Source organism: Bombyx mori, chromosome 3, assembly GCF_030269925.1.
Source record: "Bombyx mori chromosome 3, ASM3026992v2".
Classification (NCBI taxonomy): domain Eukaryota; kingdom Metazoa; phylum Arthropoda; class Insecta; order Lepidoptera; family Bombycidae; genus Bombyx; species Bombyx mori.
This window is the reverse complement of record NC_085109.1, coordinates 13,728,825-13,755,494: the sequence shown is the minus strand read 5'-3', so window position 1 is coordinate 13,755,494 and position 26,670 is coordinate 13,728,825. Positions and strand designations below refer to the sequence as shown.

General features: G+C 36.0%; 1 protein-coding gene across 1 annotated transcript in view; it reads right to left on the bottom strand.

Annotated features, from left to right (window-relative positions):
• Positions 1 to 3,785: 3,785 nt before the first annotated feature.
• The window catches only part of LOC101745659 (potassium voltage-gated channel protein Shaw), a 226,160-nt gene continuing 203,275 nt past the window's right edge, over positions 3,786 to 26,670 (bottom strand). Inside the window, exons 8-10 of the mRNA XM_012688852.4 lie at positions 11,414 to 11,564; positions 10,552 to 10,650; positions 3,786 to 9,466 (exon numbers count right to left, since the gene is read on the bottom strand). Of these exons, the coding sequence (XP_012544306.2) occupies positions 9,063 to 9,466; positions 10,552 to 10,650; positions 11,414 to 11,564 (654 nt within the window). The 3' untranslated portion in view covers positions 3,786 to 9,062. The remainder of the gene's footprint in view (positions 9,467 to 10,551; positions 10,651 to 11,413; positions 11,565 to 26,670) is intronic.

Sequence of the window (26,670 nt, the reverse complement as noted above, 5' to 3'; positions counted from 1 at the left end):
ACTTCAGGCAAGCTCGTCTTTTCATCGATGTAAGAAAATAAAAATAATACTTATCAGAAAACGTCAAGCCATTAGCTAGTAGATACACCTTTTTTCCTGTAATGCAAAAACTTCAAATTAATTTCCCCCGAAGAGAAACAATCAAGAAAGTCGTGTACTTAATTACCCACCCGCCTTTAATAATTTAACCGGCATACTATCAACTTGTAATCCCCGTTAACCACTAGTTCCCAAACTCAAAGACAACAGCCATCCGGATAATAACATAGGATCTAATTTAATCCGGGTAAGGTGTGAGTGCTGAATACCGAAACGGATTCCAAACGAGAGACACGCTTTGATTAATTAAATAGTTTATTTGTCATGTACTATAGAAAGCTGACAATTAACGGATATAATAATAATAACATGGAAAGCTTTTTAATTCCTTTCTGATATAAGCCTATACTAAAAGACTATTACTTATCCTTATCTATACTTATATTTAACAAAAATATTTAAATACTGACCCAATGCTTCGTGTATGCGTCAAGAAGATTCACCTCTCCCTCTTTTCATATCTCGGTTTGTTAGTGATGGAGCATTTAATAAGCCTCCACCAGTCTTCAATAGGTACCATCAGGAAGACTATTTCCACCACGAAACTGTCATGTGATTCTTTCTGATGGGTGGGACTCCATTGTGATTTCGACTTTAAATCTTAAAATGGTTGGTGGCATTCACATTGTCATATCTATGTCCTGTGACCACATAAGATTAGTTAGATCACTCGATCACTTATCTACGTGACATTTAAAAAGGTTAATCTTAGCTGATACGATATGTCGCTATATCGCGATATCATAAGGAAGTGACTATTGTCGCGCCTTTAGTACAATTGATATTATTAGATCATGACTTAATGGTTCACGGTAGCATTACAACTATGATATTTAGGGCTTATTTATCGTTTAATCATTTAACTGGGGTATAGGTCACCGGTGTCCTACGCGGCGCGCTGAAGTAATTATGTCGACAAGATGTATGAAACAAGAATCAACAATGAACTCAAAAAAAATGGTGCGTGTACGCGCGTAAGAATTTATACTTTTTTTTATTATTATAATTTTTTTTTTACATTTTATAATTAATAATAAATATTTAACGTTAATAATTTAATAATATTTAGTATGAATTATATTAAATAATAATTTTGTCATTTATATTACTAAAAAATGGATGCTAATAACACTTTTTTTACGAGTGTACATGCGCGAAAGTTCACCTGCGGCTATATTCAGACTCGCCAAGTTACGTCGGTCGTATTGTAATGAGCGATTTAGTGGGCAACTTCATTCTGTTAATTTTGTGTCATGGTGCGCGCGCGTTGTAAAATTTCACTCTCATCAATTTTTCATAACGCGCCTAAAGAACTTCAAAAAAGGTCGATTGCTGAAAATTAAACAAATAATTACAATATACAATTTTTTTTAACAAATCAAAATAATTTGACATTAATCAATTCATACAGTAGAACAAATCAATTTAATTTAAACTTAATATTTTTTACTTTAACTTATATTCCAATGCACTTAAAGGAGATACAGTTCCCAAGATACTGGCTGCGTTACCTCGTTGGACAGCCAGACTCACTCTCTCTGCAATGTACCAGCCAGCCTTAGTATCACGTGTACCTTCCTTCAAGCGTTTGGAGATTTCTGATAAAATCGGTTGTCTGTAAAGTCGGTTTACTGACGATAGTTGAACGTGACAACGTCATAAGAAAATACTAATGGAATGGTTTCATTTTTCAATTATCGCAATTATAGTTGCTATAAACAATTGACACCACAATCACTTTTCACTGAACTTCATACTTGACGAAAACATGTAAATGTATTATTGTATAGCAGCTGTCCACGCGGATGCATCGCTCACTCAAGTAGGAGAGAGACAGATGTCGAACGCTGCCGAACGCTGCCGAACGCGGAGGCCGATTGTGCCTCTTTGTCGCTCGTTGCGCGCTCTCGGTTGCACTTTAAGTCTTAAATGGAACGCCACAGAGCGAGGTAACGCCGCATGAGTCATGTTTTTTCGTGCGTATAGCCGGCTCTATCGAATTATAAGACGTTGTTACGTCAAAAATTGTATTGTATTTTCATTGTAATTAATGAATTTCATTGTAAATTATATGTCTATACTAATATATAAATCTACAGTGGTTTTTACGGATGTCCCGTTATAATTATTGAACCATGCATCCGATTGACTTGAAACTTGGTATCCATGTAGAAAATACATGTATTTAATAGATAGGCTAATATTTATATGAGTGTTGGACTCCCTAATAATAATGACAATAAATAATAACGTTAATTTGAAATGCCCAGCGAAAGGGGCGAGTACGGCTAGTATTTACATAATTGTATTGTATTTTCATTGTTATAGATTTTATGTGTGAAAACCCTGGCGTAACGCTGACAGGTACGTTATAATTAAATTGCTTTGGGATAGCGTTCAATCAATACGTGAACAAACATAGCCGGTCTACACAGCTATTTTAGGACCAACAGAGCTCCGATTTGGGACTTAGTTAAAGGTTTATATGGACACCAACTTCGTGCAAAGGCTTCTTTGAATAATCAACCAAAAGTTGCTTATGAATATATCTGGCCTAAGGTCAATGTTATTTTTATTTAATTAAAAGTTCAACCGTCTATGTTCCTTTTATTTTTACAAGTTGTGCGTACCAGATCACGAACAATAGATAATACACATAAATTAGTTATAATTAAGCAACTCAAGCACTCAACAAAAATGTTTACGGGCGTCGGCCACTAGATGGCTTCGTTTCGATTAGTTTCTCATTGCTCCTGTAGATGGCAGTAGCACATTACCTATCCAATATTTTATTTTTAATGAAGGATTTTGTAAATTTTCAGAAACTACAAAAAGGATATAATTTCATCAATTTGTCTGTAACAAATAAAGACATTTTTTTTTTTTTTCGGTGCTTAGTTATACCATAATTAAGTACCTTAATTTTAACAACATTTAAGTTTAGAGGCATCCGCTACAAGATGTCGCTAGTTTCCATACAAAAAAAACATATTTGTCTTAAAGTATGGCAGTTTCATGGCCCCGTCACGAACAACCTGTTGTAAGTCCACGAACCGGGACCCATAGACATCAATCACAACATGAATGACGTCATAGACCTTGGAAACAAGAAACGAAATTCACACAGCCGTTCCACCCAGTAGACACACACGAATGCTTTTTTTAATTTTTTTATTGCTTAGATGGGTGGACAAGCTCACAGCCCACCTGGTGTTAAGTGGTTACTGGAGCCCATAGACATCTACAACGTAAACGCGCCACTCATCTTGAGATATAAGTTCTAAGGTCTCAGTATAGTTACAACGGCTGCCCCACCCTTCAAACCGAAACCCATTACTGCTTCACGGTATAAATAGGCAGGGTGGTGGTACCTACCCGCGCGGACTCAAAAGAGACCCTACCACTAGTAATTACGCAAATTATAATTTTGCGGGTTTCATTTTTATTACACGATGTTATTCCTTCACCATGGAAGTCAATCGTAAAAATTCGTTGACTACGTATTTCATTAGAAAAATTGGTACCCGCCTGGGATTCGAACACCGGTGCTCATCACGAATGCACCGGACATCTTATCCTTTAGGCCACGACGACTTCGATGCTTTGGTGCGGAAACAAAAAACCTTTTACCTAATTATTAGTGTTTCAGATTAACACAAAGATCTTTTTTTAAATTGAAACAAACATTAAAAACTTCCCAATTTATTTTCATTTTCGAACAAAGACTTACAGGAAACACGTACAAGTTCAAAATAAATGTAATTATAATTCAGTGACATTAGAAAAATATTCTAAATCTAATAGAAGTGTTTATGTAGCTATGATTATTTTATATACAAACATTTTATATACATATAGGTATACCAAGGAGAGAATTCGGGCGTGACTGAATGTGAATGCATGAGGATAGATAGGCAGAAAAGCTCTCGATTCATGAAGGTTTAGGAATTAGCGGCTATTCTATTCCCCTAAAATGTACTGCATGCTTGATTAATAAGAAGGTTGGTAGTACCAATCCATAGACTAACGTATCCTCCAGCATTAAAGTTTTAGTGTTTTTGTTCTGGGCAGCCAGCGAGCTCACAGCCCTAGTGGTCCAAGTTGTAATGACCTTCTTCAAAAGAGGCTTGTGGAGAGTATTAAGCGGTAGGCAGCGGCTTGGCTCTGCCGTTGCCATTGGTGAAGTTCATGGGCGACGGTAACCACTCACCATCAGGTGGGCTGTATGTCCATCTGCCTACAAGAGCAAAAAAAAAAAGTGGTTATCGAGGTTCATATATAACTTCGTATCTTTGGTGGTGATCACGTTATAATCGCCATGGGCTCTAGTAGCGCGTTGATACTAAATGGACAAATATTAAAGCCAAAAATTAAAATCGCATTTTGTATTTTTGAGTTATATCTCTACTGTGTCATTCCTAATACCCATTGCAGATGAACGATAATACTAAAAAGAATCTTATGCGGATTCGTGTTTGGCTCTTACTTTTTTCTGTAAATTGGCTTTATTCTTCTACATTGGAATTTCTATTTACCTATTGTTTAAAACAGATAACTATCATAGCCAAGAATAATCTAAGGAAATCAATCGTATTATGTGTTGAAGTTGCATTGAGTTTGAATATCAAAATATCATAGAATAAGTTAACAATATATATACATCATACATACATCGGTAGGCAGCGGCTTGGCTCTGCCCCTGGCATTGCTGAAGTCCATGGGCTACGGTAACCACTCATCATCAGGTGGGCCGTATGCTCGTCTGCCTACAAGGACAATAAAAAAACATATAGCTATATACACAAAGATAGAGTTTAAAATATAATAATTACTAATGATTAATGTAATATCTGTTCTTAAATTATGTAGACATTAACTTTACTATTTTACATTTTATATAAAAAAATACAGTAACAAAATCAACAACTTGACAATTAATCCAATAAATAATGTACGCTAATTTATTTGAATGACTTGAGTACTTCAGCGTGTCTTGTATATGTACTGGGAGTGTGTTAGATTATACGAACTTTATATGTATGTAAAGAAAGTTATTCCTTTCTTTAATTTTAATTATGTCACGCATGCGCTGTCGACATGTGCCGGAACGTCCGCGCATGTGCTGTTAAGTGGAGAAGCCTTGACAGATAAATATTATGTCATTGTATAAAATTTTATGAAAAATAATTTCTAACAAGATTATAAATAAACTCTAAATGTCGTTTCTTTGTTATTTCGGAGCAACACATTGAAGTTTTATTTTAATAAACATATAATACATATAAATAAAACAACATACCTAATAATCTTATATGTATGTGTGTACTTAGATTCTTAAATTAGATCGCATTCATCTTTTAGTAGAGTCGACTATTATCAAAGCCGGCCGTGTGACTTTTGGACAATTATTGGTAAATCAGAAAAACGAATTATTGACTTTGTATTCCATTGGCAGTCACAAAACTCTTCGGAACGACATCTTAGATAAATAACAGGTTAAGTTAATACTTTATTTAATGCAGGTTTTGAAACGTATTCTTTGAAGGAGACGATTATATTCAAATCAATCTGTGTTGACATATCAATAACATTTTTTTGTCCAAATGCACAGATTGCCACCTTTGATAATAGACGACTCAGTAATAATAAGTGCTTCAACGCAAATATAATACAATTACTAACATTAAATTACTAATTTCAAACAACCGCTTTCACTAGAGACTAGATTTCACAAAACTATTTTAAGTTCTATCTACATTTTGGCACATTGCGGGGATTAAAAAGTTGTTTTTTTTACTTAATTAAATATCACTTGAGATTCACAAAAGCTTGTTTTTATAATTTGGCACGAATTTCAATTAAATTCATTGACATATGAAATTAGATTTAGGTAGATTATTGGTAATGCGACACCATTTTAACGGTAATCGTAGTCTCCCGGTAGGAATTGGAAGAAGAGGAGGAGTTTTATTTATTTATTTATGCTTAGATGGGTGGACGAGCTCACAGCCCACCTGGTGTTAAGTGGTTACTGGAGCCCATGGACATCTACAACGTAAATGCGCCACCCACCTTGAGATATAAGTTCTAAGATCTCAGTATAGTTACAACGGCTGCCCCACCCTTTACACCGAAACGCATTACTGCTTCACGGCAGAAATAGGCAGGGTGGTGGTACCTACCCGCGCGGACTCACAAGAGGTCCTACTACCAGTGGTCTTCCTCTTCTCCCTCTTCTTCTCTGGAAGCGCCGGAGTCCGACATAACCCGGTCTATTACCCCTCTCGACCGGGTATCCGTAAATGGATTCCCCAGCATAAAAAAAAAGGGCAGTGGTGAACAAGAAACATTTTAAATACGTTAAAACTAACAATATTGATTTTACTTGCACCGCTTTTTCACTCAAAACTAATTTGTGGCAATATCACATCTTTAATACACTAAGATTGGGTATTTCTCATAACATATTATTATGCCTAAAGAGTAAGTGTAATTAATACGCTTTTATTAGCTTCAGACTATGTATGTTTGTAACGGAATCTTTGAACATGATTTTGATCCCCTTCAAAACGTCGGATTAACTCGAAATTTGGTAGTTTAAAAAACTATTATAACAAAATACACTTTTATAGAAAACCCAACTAAAAATAGAAAACTAATTTAAAAAAAAAAGCGTGGGCTGCATGGATGGTATCGGTAGTTATAAATATTTTATGAACATATCTGAGTAGAAGGGTTGATTATTATCAAAATAACCTGTTCAGGATATTTTCTGAAAAGCACCGCCACGCTTTTTTACAATAAAATTATTTTTTCTTACACTATTTTTAATTCAAATTTATTAAATATTATTTTCTATTTTTTAGTTAGATTTTCTATAAAAATCGTATTTCTGTTAGTTTTTTTAAACTACTATTTATTTTAGTTCGTTAAACTGTTTGTTCATTATAATTAGGCAAGGACAAAAAAAGTGTAGTGATGTATTGAAAACAGACAGCTTACCACATATATCTTGATTTGAATGCTTTTCGGAACGAAGTTCTTTATGTCATGATGTGGAGGGGTACCCTAACCGGGAAAAAACGTCCGTAACGTAAGATTATTATTAGTAATGCACACGGTGTACGACTTAACTTTGTAATAACGTACAAATTAGTAATGCACACAGTGTACGACTTAGCTTTGTAATAACGTACAAAAAATAACATAATATTTTTTATCCATTCATTGACCACGATCTCAGAGCGTTTGTTTGCGCAATACACTAACTCTTACGCAACAACCGTGAATGAAGTGTACCACAATAAGGGTTGTTGCGAAACCTCCAGTTTTATTTTCTTTATACCTCGAATAGAACTTAAAATTAATATTTTTATATTAAGGAGCTTCGTTCTTATCCGGTGTCCCACGACACCACACATCTTTTTTTTTTTTTTTATTAATTAGGTACTTAATCGGCCTCCGTCTTCTAATTCGAAATACGTATTTAAAATATGAAACAGTAGGTTTATTTTCCTTTCAACAATACAAACAAAAAACAACGTAACCTTCATTACAGTAAATGTTAAAATTTGACACATTTTTCTATGACTAGATATTCTACAATTAATTCGATTAATCTTACAATTTTTACAAAACTAAATTTTCTCATATTTCAAGTAACTTAATTAGTATTCGAATAGTATGGGGTTTTATAGGTATATGCTTTATATTTGTTAATCTTTGTATGTATCAATCTATGTACAAATGTGAGCCAGTTAATAATTTTGAAAGATTTAAATAAGTAGGTGAATCATATTGTTCATGAGTCCCAGGGCGTGTTGAGGTACCCTGAGGGCGAGGGGAGACCACTATTTTGCTTCGGCCACAAATTTATGGATTATCGAATTAAATAGTAGTTTGACTTCTATTTGAATCCAACTGAGTCTTATACCGCGCCTGCTTCACAAGTGACCACGACGCGACATTAGTGGAAAAGAGGAATCGGACCTAATATACTTTTAGCAACATTTTTATGAAAAAAAAAAAAAAAATTTCTTGCCTTTGTAGGCAGACGAGCATACAGCCCACCTGATGGTAAGTGGTCACCGTCGCTCATGGACGTCAGCGATGTCAGGGTCAGAGCCAAGACGCTGCCAACTTATTTACGCCGCTTAAGCGTTTACTAACTATATAATGTTATTACTTAGCTTGATTTTCATATATATCGTTGCGATGTTACTTATAGAATTACAGATCCTCGTATTTCGTTCATCTACAACGAACACATTATAGGAAAAATTTAGGTGAATAATTATGTGGAGTCCGATCTTTTTTTACTAACATATTTTACCAGACCAGTCTATTTTGGGACTACAATGAGAATTGCCAGTGCATTTAAAATTTATTATCCACTAGTCACTCGGCGTTCAAACGAACTTATGCACAATTCTACCCAATGTAGCAGGAGAATAAAGACATCTTAGCTAAAAGCGGCACCCTGGCTTGCCTCTAACATTTCTGTATTCATGAGTGACGACTTGAACTTATATGTAAATATTATATAGGGTGTTTGAGTACCAAGTGTGTAGAGCGTGGACTGTATTTTGTGCTGGTCGCTTCAATAATTAGATATATTCAGAGAGAAGATTATTTTTATTTTATTTTAATTAGTTACATACAACACGTGCACGTACGACCTGAATCGTTGATTGATTTACAATGACTGTGTTGTCAAAATTATTATTCTATTTCAGAATTCAAAAAATAGTAATAAAAACTTTATGTTTAGAATTGCTAGTGCTTTTTTTAATATATTAATATATTTAGCGCATTATCTTCAGTTTACTTACATTCATTGGGATTTGAATCGCTTCGAATATTAAATTAATTATCACCATTCTTCGCCATGTTCTATAACCGTCTGTTTTGATTACAGCGCAAATATTATTACTGGCTCCGATATTCACAACACAACGCAACCATTATGAATTATTATTAGGACTATTCTCGTTATCTCTGTAATTATTCGTCGTTCTACTATCAATAACATTATTGACTTCGTCCTTACAAACACTATCGACACAATTATTTTCACTGTCTCTACTGTCACTATCGATCGACTCTACTTTCTCAACTATTATCTCTACTTTCGGTTTGAACTCTTTTTCTTTATCGAAATCTGGCGGTCGAACTGTCGACAGTGTGTTCGAGAGATACGAAGACTGCAGGTTGTAGCCTGGAAGTAGTTTCGGTTGTAGCGGCAGCATGAGGTCTAAGGAGCCGGTGGTTGCAGGGCGTGGTTGCAGGGGCGGTGCGGTCAGGAGAGGCGGTTGCAGAGACGCCAACGATATCGCCCCCGATTGTGTGTGAATGATAGGACTTTCAACTGGAAAACAGAGGAGAATTGTCTTATCGTGCATTAAAATCGGATTATGGGAATTAATGTTAGTACTCTTTAATTGGTTTTTAATGAGTGGCTCAGAATATTGTTAAAAAGGTGGAAGAGTTTTGTAGTAAATACGAATAGAGTTTTACAAAGCCTTTGTTTAATCAATCACATTTTGAAAAAAAAAAAAAAAAACTTCAGAGGTGTCAAGGGAGACTCGGATGGAACGAAGTTCCTTTCGATTAATTAGTGAAGGAATTGTAATTTTTTTTTAAGTTATAATAATAAATTACGACATTATGAAGAAGAAAAAAACAATATTATGAACTAAATTACTATTGTTGAAACGCTATCTCAAGAAACTGTACTCATTACGCGGACCAATCGGATACGAGCAATGTCACGCGATAGGCGCCTACATGTTGATTGGTCAGAATGACGGATCTAAAAAGTGTCGTGACAACTTTTCGTAAGAATTTTTTCCGTCTAGCCCCCTTTCACAACGCGCGATAAGGAACTTCGTTCCAATATTTCTATTTTTTATTGATCTAGTCAGATTTTATAAAATGGTAGGTAAAATAAAATAAAAAGGAAATTAATTGAACAACATAGAAAATATAGTACAGAATATAAAAATAGCTGACTGTTGTTTAATTTTATGCATCGAAATGAAAATGCTTTGGCCTTAGGGAAAGTCGAAGGATTTTTTCGTTCCTAAAATTTCCCTATTGACTTTTGTATTTTAATGTTTCAACTTAAATGTAACAAATTATATTTTTTTCCGTTCGTAATCAAAATTGGAATAAAATTTTCTTTTTACTCCTAAATTTTGACTGTAATGAATAAATCTCTGTCTCATAATGATCATCAATGACATACTGTAAGACAATTTATCATTATATTATTATGATTATTTCTATTTTGTTCATAATACGAAAATTAAGCCACGAATTCTTATTGGCGGTATTTAAATAATCTATTATTCAAATGGGCTTATTGAATTCGCAATACAATCCATTAGTGTCCCTTAAGTATAGCTCAAAGCTCCTTGTACATATTTGGTGTCATAAAAAGTTGTGCTTTACCAATAGGAGCCCTAGCTTGGAGTGGCTGGGTCGAAGGTGGCCGCAGGAGGTTTGGTGGACCCTGTAGAGCCAGACTGATCATGTTCATTCCATTCACACCTGGAAATGGTAAAATAGAAATAAATTAATTCCAGATTTCCTTTTAGGAAAATTAAAAACGTATTTTAATAAATTTTAATAATAAACGTTTTTATTTATTTATTTTTATTGCTTAGATGGGTAGACGAGCTCACAGCCTACCTGGTGCTAAGTACTTACTGAAGCTTATAGACATCTACAACGTAAATGCGCCACTCACCTTGACATATAAGTTCTAATGTCGCAATATAGTTACAACGACTACCCCGCCCTTTAACTCGAAACGCATTACTGCTTCACGGCAGAAATAGGCAGGGTGGTGGTACCTACCCATGCGGACTCAGTAGAGGTCCTACCACCAGTAGTTTGTATAAATTAGAGGTAGACGAATGAGCATCTGACGAAATTTATGAGCGTAGATGAGTGTATATTACGTACACTTATGGACTTAAATCGATGATTTGAGATATATGAAATGAATTACATCTTCTTAAGCGGATGTAATGTCACTATTACAATGAGGTTTTATGAATTACGTGAATTTACTAAAAAAAAAGTATTTGTTTGATGCTTTATAATGAGTATTGTATGTAAATAACACTGCTATTCAAGCCTGACTTTTTTACTAAAATTGCTTTGTGTAAGTTATTTAAAAGCACATAAAACCTCTCAAACTCAAACATTGAATCGAACTTGCATGCCATCTATGAAGATTTTCTCGAAGTATTTCGAAACCGAGATTTTGCGAACAGCGCCATCTATGGACATTTTCGTGAAGACTTACCAAATTTATTAGCTCCCGGCGAAAACTCCTTGATTACGACCGGGTGTTTTACAGCATTGACGCGTCGATTGGAGGCGCTGGCGTCGCGTTTCCTTCGAGGCTGTTCAACTGGTAGCACTCGCCTCCGTTTCTTAGGAAGCTTTGACCGCGCCTGAGGATAGATGGCTCTAGTTGTATAATAATGTTAGTGAAGTTTTTTATCAATTTCTTTTAATGTCAATATTTTTCTTTTCTGTCTTCCATATTATTTTATTGTACTGTTTATGTTGGAAGGCTCACGACCCATCTGTGGTTTCATGTTCACGTGAGCCCACTGAAATAACAGATAGAGTCGAATTCATGATCAATCTTTTTAATCGGCCGCTGAATGAAGCTTGGTTTGAAACAAGTCTCCAGGACGGTGGTACTTGCGGGCCTACCTAGGGGCTCACAATTTGCTAAAAGATTATAGTTTATTAATTGCGTATATTTTTTATTGCCCTTTTTTTTATTGCTTAGATGGTTGGACGAGCTCACAGCCCACCTGATGTTAAGTGGTTACTGGAGCCCATAGATATCTATGACGTAAATGCGCCACCCACCTTGAGATATAAGTTTTAAGGTTTCAAATATAGTTACAACGGCTGCCCCACCCTTCAAACCGAAACGCATTACTGCTTCACGGCAGAAATGGGCAGGGCGGTGGTACCTACCCGCGCGGACTCACAAGAGATCCTACCACCAGTAAAAGCCCTTGTAGGCAGACGAGCATACGACGTCAGAAATGCCGGAGGCTCCGCTAACCCGCAACCTAGCCTAGATGGTTGTGTGGTACTCTTTATCAAGGTTAAGCGAACAGCGTAGTAGCTTACTGCTGAGCTGAACGTCGTGGGTTCGATTCTCATTCTTAAAAAAGCGGATTATCTGTTCTAATGTCAGGGTGTGTAATACGCGTCTGTATAAAGCTGCTAATACCCATTCGGTCGGAGGCTGAGAGTAATCTGACCCAAAATAAGGCTCTGGGTATTAACTTGTATTGTGCGAGACCTCCTCTGTCGGGCCTCGATTTTCGTTTGACACAGTCATAAGGGATTGAGTCGCCTTTCGTGTATTGTATTTAATAATTGTAGAAGAATACTGAAACTGTTTTAATTGTAACAGTATTTATGGCCAGACTAAGTAATAGGTTGGACATATGTATCATATATTCTGTGTTCACGATGCCTGTCGAAAAGACAAGAATCTTAGATAATAGTTATCCAGACAAAATGCTTTTTTACTGATGGTAGGATGTCTTGTGAGTCCGCACGGGTAGGTACCACCACTCAGCCTATTTCTGCCGTGAAGCAGTAATGCGTTTCAGTTTGAAGGGTGGAGCAGCCGTTGTAACTACTGAAACCTTAGAACTCATATCTCAAGCTGGGTAGTGGCATTTACGTTGTAGATATCTATGGGCTCCGGTAGCCACTTAACACCAGATGGGCTGTGAGCTCGTTCGCCGATCGGTGCAACAAAAAAAAAAAAAAAATTAGAAGTAGAAGTGATGGGAAATTAGCGACGAAATTATCATTTTTTTTTTCACAATCTCTCTTTCGGCCTGAGCCGCTGTGTTTTCCTAAACGATGTATCCGGGAAGACGTTATTTAGGAGCCAGCAATATTGCATAAAGCAATAAAAGTCCTAATAATAAACGGGAAGCTTTATATTCATATATATATATACGAGTTCTATGTGAATATATTAAGTGTGTTTTGTGTAGATAAACATGTTAAGTGTTAATCCGTCCATCCCAACGGTGGAAATTGTGAATAAATCTATCATCAAGTAAGAGGGTTTGCAGATTCCCATAAAACTAATTCCGTGATTAACCTCAAACGATGACTGCTCAAGCTCGGCTTTGCATACATTAAGTTGAAAACATTTCAACATTAATCCTTTTCAAGCTTTGGGTTGTACTTTAAACTTTGGATTGTAATATAAACAATTATTTTTTTTGGAACGAAGTTCCTTATGGGCATTGTGGACGGGTACCCTAACCGGGAAAAAACGTCAGTAACATAAGATTTCTATTTTCTTGGAACAAAGTTCCTTATGGGACGATGCGGAGGGGTACCCTAACCGGGAAAAAACGTCCGTAACGTAAGATTTTTATTAGTAATGCACACAGGGTACGACTTAACTTTGTAATAACGTACAAAAAATAACATACTTTTAATATGTATTTTTTATAAATCATTGTGAATAAAATAAAGTTGATAACTTTGTAAAGTAGTTTTTTTTTATTTTTATCAAAAAAAAAAATCATAATAAAAATATATAACCGAATAATTATTTTTTTAATACCTCGAATAGAGTTTAAAATTAATATATTTATAATAAGGAACTTTGTTCCTATCCGGTGTCCCACGACAACACACATCTTTTTTGTAATTATTCGCCTTATTTTGAAGAAACCTTTTTTTTTTCCTGGTAGGCAGACGAGCATATGGCCCACCTGATGGTGAGTGGTTACCGTCGCCCATGGACTTCAGCAATGCCAGGGGCAGAACCAAGCTGCTGCCTATAAAGTCTACACTCAGGTGGCCACGGGTTGAAGAAGAAGAAGATTCGTCTTACGACGTATATGTATACATACATCCTAGAAGGGAAATTAGATTGCAAAACAAATTAAGCAGCGTAAAGTATGTAGCGATAAAAAAAAACTATAGTCCAACGTCATACTTTAGTCCTCTGAATTAAATTAGACAGTGACAAAGATATCTCTTTAAAGACGTAAATTCATGAATTCTCTATTAAGCACACATTCGAGTTGACACGTGTAATTAATGGTATACACCGATTTAACCGAGTTGTCTTCGCGGCACGTGTACAATCCAGGTACGCACTCGGAATCCACTTGGGTGAATTTTTATATGTCTGAGAAGCCACAATTATTAACACCATCGTCAGACATTGTAGGTACGAATAGGGTGATCGAGCTAAGAGAAACATTGAGTATACCAATCACGTTTGCTGTCTTAGAACAATTTAGCAATCTTCTCTTGACGTTAGCTAACGAAAACGAATGACAGTTCTTAGGACGGAAGCACCGCTCTTCAAGAAGGCTGGTTTGTAAGTGTGAGCTGTCGTAGCGCAACGTTAGCCGAGTTCCGACGATACCGCAATCGTGCTGCCATCTCTCGGGAATCGCGCTGCGTTTCGTTTAGCTACCAAACTAATGACCGTCTCCGACAAATATATATATGAATAGGCAGCCGTTTTGTGGGCATGCGTATTGGTATAAAAGCCTATCTTTCTTGCGAAGCGTTTGTTGAAAACACGACACATTGTTCAAAATAATCTTGATCAATCAGATATCTGGGAAGAAGCAAGGTGTCATCGATTAATCTTAACTTTGATTAATCGGTGAGTGGACTTGCAATCCCGTCGAATAACTGCTCAGACCTGTCTTGAATAAGCGCTGGCTTAAATAATTGATTGGTATTCTGAGTGCCACATGATGAAGAAGCACCATTTACAAGCATCGGACTGTAACTTCGTTTTGCGCCCATGCAAAACCACCCTTATCAATTGAGTAAGTGGTCAAAGTGGCATCAAATCCATTCCATTTTTATCCGTTCGCCATTTCCGACATTGATTAATTCAGAACACTTATTAAAATTGGTTAAAGGGGGTTCAGCATTTGTAATTCAATTGTTAGCCTTTGATCCGATTTTCCTTTTGAGTTACTTCGTAAAGTTAAATTTAACGCAAAAATTTAATGAAAAGCATTTTATTGTTTAATTAGTCCGCGCGAACTGAAGGCTTTGATTATATTTGAGTTTGCTCAATAAGAATGTCTTAGTGAAGTGTTTGAGAAGTGTTCTATGAAAGAAGATAGGAAAGTAATTGGAGAAAATCCATGGAAATCTCTCTCCCATTATTTTTTTTCTATCTATGCTGGTATTGAGAGGCTATTTCAGCTTCTCTTGACGTGTAGGTGAGCTCACGGGGCTCAAACCGGAGTGTTGCTAACACTGGCCCTAGCAAGAGCAGTGCTGCGCAGAATCTACCACCGGATCGGAAACGCGACCCACTGAGAAGATCCGGTGAGAAACTCAGTGGGCTTTCTCTCTGTCTATCTTATCGCGCTCTTATTATATTGTCTGTAGCGACCACCATAAAGCTCTTCATTATGACACAGACCAAGGACTGCGGGTAGAATGTTGGACGCTGACAAGTCTGCATACCTGCTTTCTGCTTCATTCTTTGGATCTCGCAATTGAACATCGATGAGTCGCCCCAAAAATATATATACAAATTCAAAGAAACAAGTTAAATTTTTTAATTAAGCCTACTGGTTTCCATTTACTTCGCTAAGAGTAATGACGTCAGATAAGATGTAATAAAAAAAGCTTTCGATATTAATATTAATGTGCGCCCAGCAGTTATTTTTTCTCCTTTTTTTATTAACCTTTTTTATAATAATGGTAACGTACCTCCAGTGGTTATTTTTCTCCGTTTTTTATTAAGCTTTTTTAAAATAAAGGTAACGGCTTTTTAACTGTTTAAGTAACTTCAAAAACTATTATCGGTGGTCATTTTGAAGTTATAAATGAAATCTGCGGTAGGCAGGGGCTTGGCTGTGTCCCTGGTATTTCTGACGTCTACTAGTGACGGTAACCACTTACCATCAGATGTGCCGTATGCTCGCCTGATTAGGACAATAAAAAAATTTATTATTTCCACTACAGGAAGTCTACTTCTTGTTCCAAATTAAGCGAATTCTTCTAATAATTCGTTTGAAAGCATCAGAAAACCGTAGCATAAATTATTACTCTAGTTCTGTTAAATTTTACACGCTCTCAACCCGACCATTTCGTCCTGAGTACGGCCCTGTCGAATAAGCATGGATCACTCAATTATAAACCAATTCCAAGTGCCGTCAAACCTGCAAATCTCGTTTGATTAATTAATTAGTGTTTAAATCCTTATTCAGCGTTAAATATCAGACAAGATATCGAGTGAAATCAATTAAAATTTGGAATTAGCTCAAATAAATATTAAAGGATTATTACGGTTATCAATAGTCTACTCATCATTATCCTGCCCTTCTCCCAGTAACCTGGGGTCGGCGCAACATGTTTTCTCCTTCCATACTCTTCTATCATATACCATTTCTTCGCTCACTCCCCTCTTACACATATCGTCTTTCACGCAATCCATCCATTTCTTCTTAGGTCTACCTCTTCCTCTATGTCCTTCCACATTCATAGTTAACATTCTCTTACCAACCTCATTGTCATTTCGTCTCATCATATGTGCATACCATCCCAAACGCACACTTCTCAGCTTCTCTGTCACAGGTGTCACTTTCAGTCTATTTTGATTTGATAATGATATGTTATTTTATTCGTACAAGACGCGTTTGAGCCTCTCAAGGTTGATGGTGGTTGTCACTCTATCATATCCACGGGCTTCAGCGACCACTGCATCACTGCACCGAGATCGTTTTCCCGTCGATAACAAAAAAAATAAACGGACACTAGCTTACGGCCTGGCCACGGGGATCGGCGGTGCGAACAGCGAAGCGGTGGGCGAGGCGACCATTCGCGCAGCACCGTTTGCAGGCCACGGGTACTCACGTTCGCCGCCGCGACTAGTAAGGAAGTCCGACAGCGAAATGTCTATATCGAAATTATCTCGATATTGCTTACAAATTAATAGTTTTTTGGTTCCAAATAATAGGTATTTGGAAAAGATTGTGAAGTACATGATTTGAATAAGAATCGGAGTATACCTATAGATGGAGAATTCCACAAGAAGTACGAGAAATACTTTGGGTGGCTAGACTTCCAAATAGCTGGTCTAGCTAATATTTCAGCTATTTTATTTTTTTATTGCTTAGATGGGTGGACGAGCTCACAGCCCACCTTGTGTTAAGTGGTTACTGGAGCCCATAGACATCCACAACGTAAATGCGCCACCCACCTTGAGATATAAGTTCTAAGGTCTCAAGTATAGTTATAATGGCTGCCTCACCCTTCAAACCGAAACGCATTACTACTTCACGGCAGAAATAGGCAGGGTGATAGTACCCACCCGTGTGGACTCACAAGAGGTCCTACCACCAGTAATTACGCAAATTATAATTTTGAGGATTTCATTTTTATTACACGATGTTATTCCTTCACCGTGGAAATCAACCGTGAACATTTGTTGAGTACGTATTTCATTACAAAAATTGGTACCCGCCTGATATTCGAACACCGGTGCATCGCTCAACACGATTGCACCGGACGTCCGTTAGGCCACGACGACTTTAAAAATATAAAATAAAAAATAAATAAAAAATATAAAAATTTCGGCGTTAATTTTTCGCGGCGAAAACAACTAAACTCATTTAATCACTGTACTATTCGCCGCGACTACCGCTCGACTCCGTGGCTCGCGCCGTCCGTATTCATGCATTTGTTTTGCTCGCCCGCCGCATCGCGCGATTCGCTCGGTACATTTCGCCGGTCGCTTCGCCGGTCGCCGGTGCGCGTGGCTTGTTAGGTACATTTCTATGCGCTTGTTTTAGTCGCTAGACGCTTCGCCGTTCGCACCGCGCGAATATTCGCATCGGCGAATGTCCCGTGGCCAGGCTGTTAGTGTGTGTTGTAAGTCGTAAACCTGATTTAGAATGGTTTTTCATTTAATTTTTAAATTTATTTGCGTAGCTTAGTTGTTCGCAAATCATGACTGTTTCGCTACCGAAATAGGTACGACTGTGGCTTTGCCTTTAACTTTACTGGTGGTAGGACCTCTTGTGAGTTCGCACAGTAGGTACCACCATTTCCACCGTGAAGCAGTAAGCAGTAAGCCGTTGTAACTATACTGAGACCTTAGAACTTATATCTCGAGGTGGGTGGCGCATTTGCGTTGTAGATGCCTATGGGCTCCAGTAACCACTTAAAACCAGGTGGGCTGTGAGCAAAATTTTTTCTTTTAATCAAACTGAATTAATGAATGAAATTAATTTTAATGAAAATGAAATTGAAACTAATTTATTCCGACATTATTTTCACGAATTGCCAACTCAAATATACATACATAATAATATGAACATATGTGTTGAAATATTATTCGCTGCACACGGAGCCAGTCAAACGTAGGCTGCCTCGGAATTTGCTCTTGATACAATTTTTTGGGTTTCAGTGTAATGATGTGGCGAGCGAACCAATTTACTTGGATTGAATTGAATTTTTAATAACTCACATTTCATTTTCTACCTTTTATGTTTGTTGGTGTTTTGTTGAAAGTATAAATCTGTATTATTAGGAGAACAGAAGTGGTTATATGCTAGTTCTGTAATTGAACATGAGTTTTAATTTTTAATTTACATAAAGGATGAGCAACATGCGGGACTCCAAGCATTTCTAAAATTGAATTTATTTTATCGACATTCTCCCATCAATTTGTTTTTCTGTTCTTTTCTTGTTTGTTTTTATCTTGCATTAAAATTTGTATTATTTAATTCTTCTTTTTGTAGTTTCATATTTTTTTAATCTAATATACATTACAAATAATGTTTCGGAAATTATTAATAACAGTTAAACTATGTGCGGCCCGCCAAAAAACATTAAAATTAAAATTGGCCCATTGATTAAAAAGGTTGCTCACCCCTGATTTACACAATTACTTTACCTAATAGGAGCAGTCACTTATTCTTATTCACGTGGGTAGCGACATTCGTTGACCGTTGTTTTCATTGCGGTAGAACTTGGATGAAGTGGAAAAGGGATACCGGAGACTTTTGGTCCATTTAAAATCCACATCCCATCATATTCCGACTTGGTGATTATCCAATAAGTCGATGGGACGTCATAAAACGCGACAATTCGATAATAATAAATTTAAATCAATGTTCATATCTGTCGCATTACCAGAATTTTTTGTTGCTTTTCCCAAAAGAAACGAATCCTCCAATCTTAATACGTTCTTACCCAGATTTGCATGTTGGAGATTTCACGATGTTATACAGTGACACCACTCGAGCAAGTAATGAAATAAAGTAGGAGAATTCAGTTCTTATCTTGTTTTCCACTTAGGAACAGCATACGTGCCTTTCTCGGAAAATACGGGTGTTAAATTTAACAAGTAAGTTTTGGAATTATTATTGTCATTTACAACGACCATAAATGATTTGTTATCTTGACGATTTCATGTAATAGAAGTTAAATCTAACAAGTAAGTTTTGGAATTATTATTGTCATTTACAACGACCATAAATGATTTGTTATCTTGACGATTTCATGTAATAGAAGTTAAATTTAACAAGTAAGTTTTGGAATTATTAGTGTCATTTACAACGACCATAAATGATTTGTTATCTTGACGATTTCATGTAATAGAAGTTAAATTTAACAAGTAAGTTTTGGAATTATTATTGTCATTTACAACGACCATAAATGATTTGTTATCTTGACGATTTCATGTAATAGAAGTTAAATTTAACAAGTAAGTTTTGGAATTATTAGTGTCATTTACAACGACCATAAATGATTTGTTATCTTGACGATTTCATGTAATAGAAGTTAAATTTAACAAGTAAGTTTTGGAATTATTATTGTCATTTACAACGACCATAAATGATTTGTTATCTTGACGATTTCATGTAATAGAAGTTAAATTTAACAAGTAAGTTTTGGAATTATTAGTGTCATTTACAACGACCATAAATGATTTGTTATCTTGACGATTTCATGTAATAGAAGTTAAATTTAACAAGTAAGTTTTGGAATTATTATTGTCATTTACAACGACCATAAATGATTTGTTATCTTGACGATTTCATGTAATAGAAGTTAAATTTAACAAGTAAGTTTTGGAATTATTATTGTCATTTACAACGACCATAAATAATTTGTTATCTTGACGATTTCATGTAATAGAAGTTAAATTTAACAAGTAAGTTTTGGAATTATTATTGTCATTTACAACGACCATAAATGATTTGTTATCTTGACGATTTCATGTAATAGAAGTTAAATTTAACAAGTAAGTTTTGGAATTATTATTGTCATTTACAACGACCATAAATGATTTGTTATCTTGACGATTTCATGTAATAGAAGTTAAATTTAACAAGTAAGTTTTGGAATTATTAGTGTCATTTACAACGACCATAAATGATTTGTTATCTTGACGATTTCATGTAATAGAAGTTAAATTTAACAAGTAAGTTTTGGAATTATTATTGTCATTTACAACGACCATAAATGATTTGTTATCTTGACGATTTCATGTAATAGAAGTTAAATTTAACAAGTAAGTTTTGGAATTATTAGTGTCATTTACAACGACCATAAATGATTTGTTATCTTGACGATTTCATGTAATAGAAGTTAAATTTAACAAGTAAGTTTTGGAATTATTATTGTCATTTACAACGACCATAAATGATTTGTTATCTTGACGATTTCATGTAATAGAAGTTAAATTTAACAAGTAAGTTTTGGAATTATTATTGTCATTTACAACGACCATAAATAATTTGTTATCTTGACGATTTCATGTAATAGAAATAGAATAATCCGCGAATTTATGAATACAATAACAGTAACTATCTTAATTTATTATTATTATTATTATTAATACTTTATTTCAGTTTTTTTTTATTTTAAAACCATAACATTTTGTTAGTAATAAATAATCTATGTTAGTAACTTAAAAAAAATATCTAACACATAACTATCATTATATACATTTTATACCATTATATATATTTTTTTTCTCCTTCCATGTGCTTCCTGCAAAGGCTATTGATCAGCAGTCCCTCGATCTTGCTCGATATGATTCTCAAAAGACTGTTGCCACTGTCACGAACTCGACGCAATAACGATGCACTTCTCTTCCGCATTATTGCAAAGAAGTCATCAGTGTGAGATGTCGCAAACATTGTGGATGCACTACAAAAGCGCGGCAGTGACAACATCATCCTAAACGCATTATTATATTGGACACGTAGGGCATTGTAAGCTCTCCGCGTGTATGTGGTCTACAGACAATTTATAAATATACAAAAAAAAATCAGCTTATTACTATAAATACTATAAAGCATAAGTAAGTTTTATAAGGAATAACATCGTGTAATAAAAATCAAACCCGCAAAATTATAATTTGCGTAATCACTGGTGGTAGGACCTCTTGGGAGTCCGCACGGGTAGGTACCACTACCCCGCCTATTTCCGCCGTGAAGCAGTAATGCGTTTCGGTTCGAAGGGTGGGGTAGCCGTTGTAACTATACTGAGACCTTAGAACTTATATCTCGAGGTGGGTGGCGCATTTACGTTGTAGATGTCTATGGGCTCCAGTAACCACTTAACACCAGGTGGGCTGTGAGCTCGTCCACACATCTAAGCAATAAAAAAAAAAAATAATAAAAATCAAACCCGCAAAATTATAATTTGCGTAATCACTGGTGGTAGGACCTCTTGGGAGCCCGCACGGGTAGGTAACACCACCCCGCCTATTTCGTTCGAAGGGTGGGGTAGCCGTTGTAACTATACTGAGACCTTAGAACTTATATCTCAAGGTGGGTGGCGCATTTACGTTGTAGATGTCTATGGGATCCAGTAACCACTTAGCACCAGGTGGGCTGTGAGCTCGTTCACACATCTAAGCAATAAATAAAAAAAGTTTTTTAATACCACAAGTTTTGATCGTTCAAGGCTACATAAATCTAAGTTAAGAGTTAGAAGATTTAGAACTTGTTATTGCAAGAACACGTATGTTTCCAGAGACAGAGTAGAGTGGAAACAATGTGATAGGTGAAAAATAAGGGATTTTATCCCTCTTATCGTGTCACGCTATGTAACTGGATATTTCGGGTTGAGTTTATAGTGTTAGCGATTTATATAAATATGTCTATATAAATAATAATATTCAGTGAGCCTGAGAGTTTCACATTTTTTGGGATTAGTGTTTTTTTATGTCAACTGTCACATTACAATGTAAACTCCACCGCTCATATTCGGAAAGTACCTTAAAGCTTGAGGTTCAAGTGTCATTGGTATAGCAATTACGCAAACTACCAAATTTTATGGATTTGATTCCAAGAAATTCAAGTAGCAATTCAATGTAAAATTTTATTAATCGAACAAGACTAAAATTTCCTAAAATTACGAAAATCACCGATTACTAATGTGTAGTTATCAGTTATTAACTTGACAACTTCTCGCTTAGCCTGTATTTTCAACAAAAAAAATGAGAAAAAATGTATTTAAAATCAACGAATGGTAGAGACATTTTATAGTATATTCTTTTAGTGACCCATGCGACACTAAAGCTTTATTATAATCATCGCAAGCCTTTTGTCCTTTAGAGGAAACTCAAAATATATACGCATACGAGATAAGACCATACATAAGTACATTTAGATATCCATTAACAAATGTATTTAACAAATCTATATACTGAGAATAGAACGCTGACTCCGCAATAAAATTGCCTCTTCCACTAAATCAAAAAGAAATTAAATTCATTCGAAAATTCTTCGGTAGATGTGACAGACAGACAAACAGACTCGGCTAGAGAAATGTAAATAAAATGATGCCGGAATTAAACCTAAAAATCGTTTTTCAATCAAAGCTGTTTCATAAAACGCCGGCAGTAACACCGCAGGTCATCCGTCAGAGGAACTTTGAACGCAAATGTGTTCCAATGATTGCGTACAATAACCAGCCCCTGGTGAGGCTAATGGAGATTGGATATAAAAGAACCTTACTGTGGACACAGAGTAACAAATCAAATGTCTGTGGATATTTTGTTACCGAACAAGTCGGTTTATTTTGTTGCGAAAATATTCAGAGCTATTTGCTTTAGACGGCAAAATAATTAGTCAGTTGTTTATCATAGTAGACCTTATAAACCCACATCTTAGTTATAGTTTTGACTAAAATTAGAGCGTATTGTAAGTTAGAATGGGTAGATGCTATGTTTGTTTAGTTTTAAGGCTCCCAGCTGGGGCAGAGGGCTTTCACAGTATTTCGCCACCGCGATCGTTCTTGGGCTATGTGCTTTTGTGAGGTTTTATTGGTGTGGTGTGTTTTGGCCCAGGTTATTCCGATTGTCTTCATCAGCCATAGTGCGTCGTCAGGAATGTTTGTGTCGACCTAACTTCTGCTTGCCTTGGGGTACACTCCAGGGTTTGCCTCGGGATGTGTGTAGTACGATCTAAGAGAGTGGCCTATCCATGTCCATTAGTAACGCACGATCTGCTTGTCAATTGACTTTTTCCGATACGCCTTCAACGTGCGTTCTTGGGATTTCTTCTCAGGTCAGAAAATGCCAATATATTTGCCGCAAGCAGCGCTTGGTAAAAGCTAAGTCGGCTGCCTCTTTTTTTGGTTACCTTCCATATTTCGCATCCATGCAGCAAGATGCTATAGCCTTGTATGTTTTTGTCACGAGGTCATCGTGACTTTCCGTTACAAAGTAGCTGTTATTCTTTTTGTGCTATGGATTATTATTCTGTTTTTATGCTATGGAAATATTGACCAAGCGTCTGAAGGTAAAAATTCCAATGAGATCAACATTTTTTCTAAAACTTTTATTTTAAAGTATGTTTAATGAAGGTCAAAGGGATATTACAGTCTGCAAGACATAGTACGTAAAGGTTTGAAATGTGATTACATTCGGTATTCCAATAAGCTTTTATGTAATCTCTTTTTTCATTTCTTGGCTAATGGAAATCCGAGATACAACGTTATAATCATCCGTAGGCACGAGATTAATGGATTAGATACGGTATTACTTCAATAGCTATTCAGGGCTTTCTGGTAATAGCATAAAGAATTGAAGGGATAATTAAATTTCTGTATTTACAAGAGTCTTTTTGCATATCAAATTTTGGAAGTTAATCAAGAGCTTTTGTTTTCCTGAATTGCCTCAGTTTTGTTAGTATAACGATCAGCATGTACGACCACAGCTGGTCGGTTGTTTATTGCCACATCTAAAATCTTCGTTTGCAATGAATCTTCTCTCGCAAGCCTGCCAAAGTTATTGATGGTCTAATTTCAAGAGATTTCTAATATTTACCACTGTAGGTATGGTCGGCCTACACGGATTTATATATAGTAGTTTCTTTTTCTATCACCAATAATAGGTTATCCAGTGTCTAGAAAAATAGAGAAGACGATAAGCATGTTGTATGGCCAATAAACTGTTCTAATTCCCCAAGATCTTATGCAAAATTATAAGGTAGATCTTGAAAACTTCCTATAACATGAAGCCTTTTGTTTAAGTCTGGGGAGTCCAGGACCATATCGGTCTCCGACGCCTTTAGAGAAGAAGAGGGAAGTCCTTTTCTTCTTTTGATTCCTCCCAGGAGACTACGCCTTGAAAAGGGTGTCCAAGGAGCCGCACGACGTAAGCCAAGCAAAATCCGACCCCCCAAAACTAACTACCGACTAACCCCATCGAGCTCCACTACTCAGACTTGGTGAAACCCTCGGAACTGTATAGTGCTCGCCGAAAGTCCGCCTTCGCCAGTACCCGTCCTGCTGATAGGACGGGGTTTTATGCCCGGAGAGATTCCGAAGGACATCGTCTCGTGATACACCGTGGGCAGTGCACAGGAGCCACCTTGCGCCGTTATGACCTTAGACCATGGTAAAGATCTTTCTTTTTTTATACTATGAAACGACCACACTGGTATTTTATTTTGTTACATCACGTATAAAATACGAATAGCTCCAAAAAAATGTTCAAAGGGAAGTAATAACGTACAAAGTGGAATGTAGGTAAACAAATCCTGTCATTGCAATTCGAAAAATCCCAATCTTCGTCAAGCCTTTTCTCCATAATTTCGTCAGGAAACATCACAAGCGTTTGTGACAAAGTGTTTTTTAAAGAGTCCTTCGCTTATATTCCCACTTCAGAAAATAAGCCAATTTTCTTAAAGAAATATTTCTTTCAGGCTGGAAAGGAATTCGACTGAATGGTAAATCAATTTATATTCACGTGAACTTAAAAAAATATAAATGTGGTTTTGAATTGGAAAAAAAATATTTGATTAAAAAAACAAGGCTTACTGCTTTGACTAAATGGCGTGAAATGTAATTTTATTCTTCTTGTCTTCTTCTTCGATCTTTGCCTCATTTGTGATGAAAGAGTTTCATAATATGAGATGGATATTATATATTATAATATGGCTACGACCTTTTATGCGTCCGCGCAGGTAGGAACTACCACCCTGCCTATTTCTGCCGTGAAGCAGTACCTAATGCATTTCGGTTTGAAGGGTAGGGCAGCCGTTGTAACTCTACTTGAGACCTTAGAACTTATATCTCAAGGTGGGTGGTGCATTTACGTTGTAGATGTCTATGGGCTCCAGTAACCACTTAACACCAGGTGGGCTGTAAGCTCGTCCAGCCAGCTAAGCAATAAAAAAAATCTATGAGACAGCCGACGACCTTATTCTTTTCTACTTTACTTCTTCCCCTATTATACCTATTTACTGTTTTTGGTACTGCATATCTTGGTGCCGAAGTCATGTCTAGAGCGTAGGACTATTGTTGAACTAATGCAATTGTATTAATTTTTCATAACCTCGGACAACTGCAGGTAATACTTTTACAAGTACCATATACTTCCTAGCATCAAATAGGATGAAAAAAAGTCAACAAAAATACCCTGAGAGATAAAAGTTGACACAGACATGACTTCAGAATTAATTTGGAATCGAAATCGTGAAATCTAAAGAAGGTTCTTGCTTTACAGTAAGAAAAAGATTATTCGCAAAAACATTTAGCAAAATTTTTTTAGTAATTTATTTTATTACAAAAAGTATTTTACTACAGATGAAATTTATACGTCATGCGTCATCGACATTTATTACGAGTATTATATAATCGGTTAATTAAACCACAATGTATTATGACACAACTTATCCAGACTGCCAGTGCTACAGTCCTAGCATTGTTTATATTATCCTATAGAAAACTATTCACCAAACCGGCCTTTTAAGATCCGACGTACGCAGATACTGTCTTGTATTGATATAAAGAACTAGAGGTCCCGCAGTAGTCGAAATTCGACTATAATTAATTGGAATTGTAAGTTTGTACACTATTATGGTTGTATTTTATACTTCTATAATCACAAATTTCGCCAAGACTACACTATAAAAAATATTAACAAAGACAAACAATAAATATTTAATCACAATTTGACAACAGACGTCAAGAACAAAAGTTTGACAATAAATAGTAGGCATGCGTGTGTGCGTCAAATACATGGTATGTAGTGTGTGT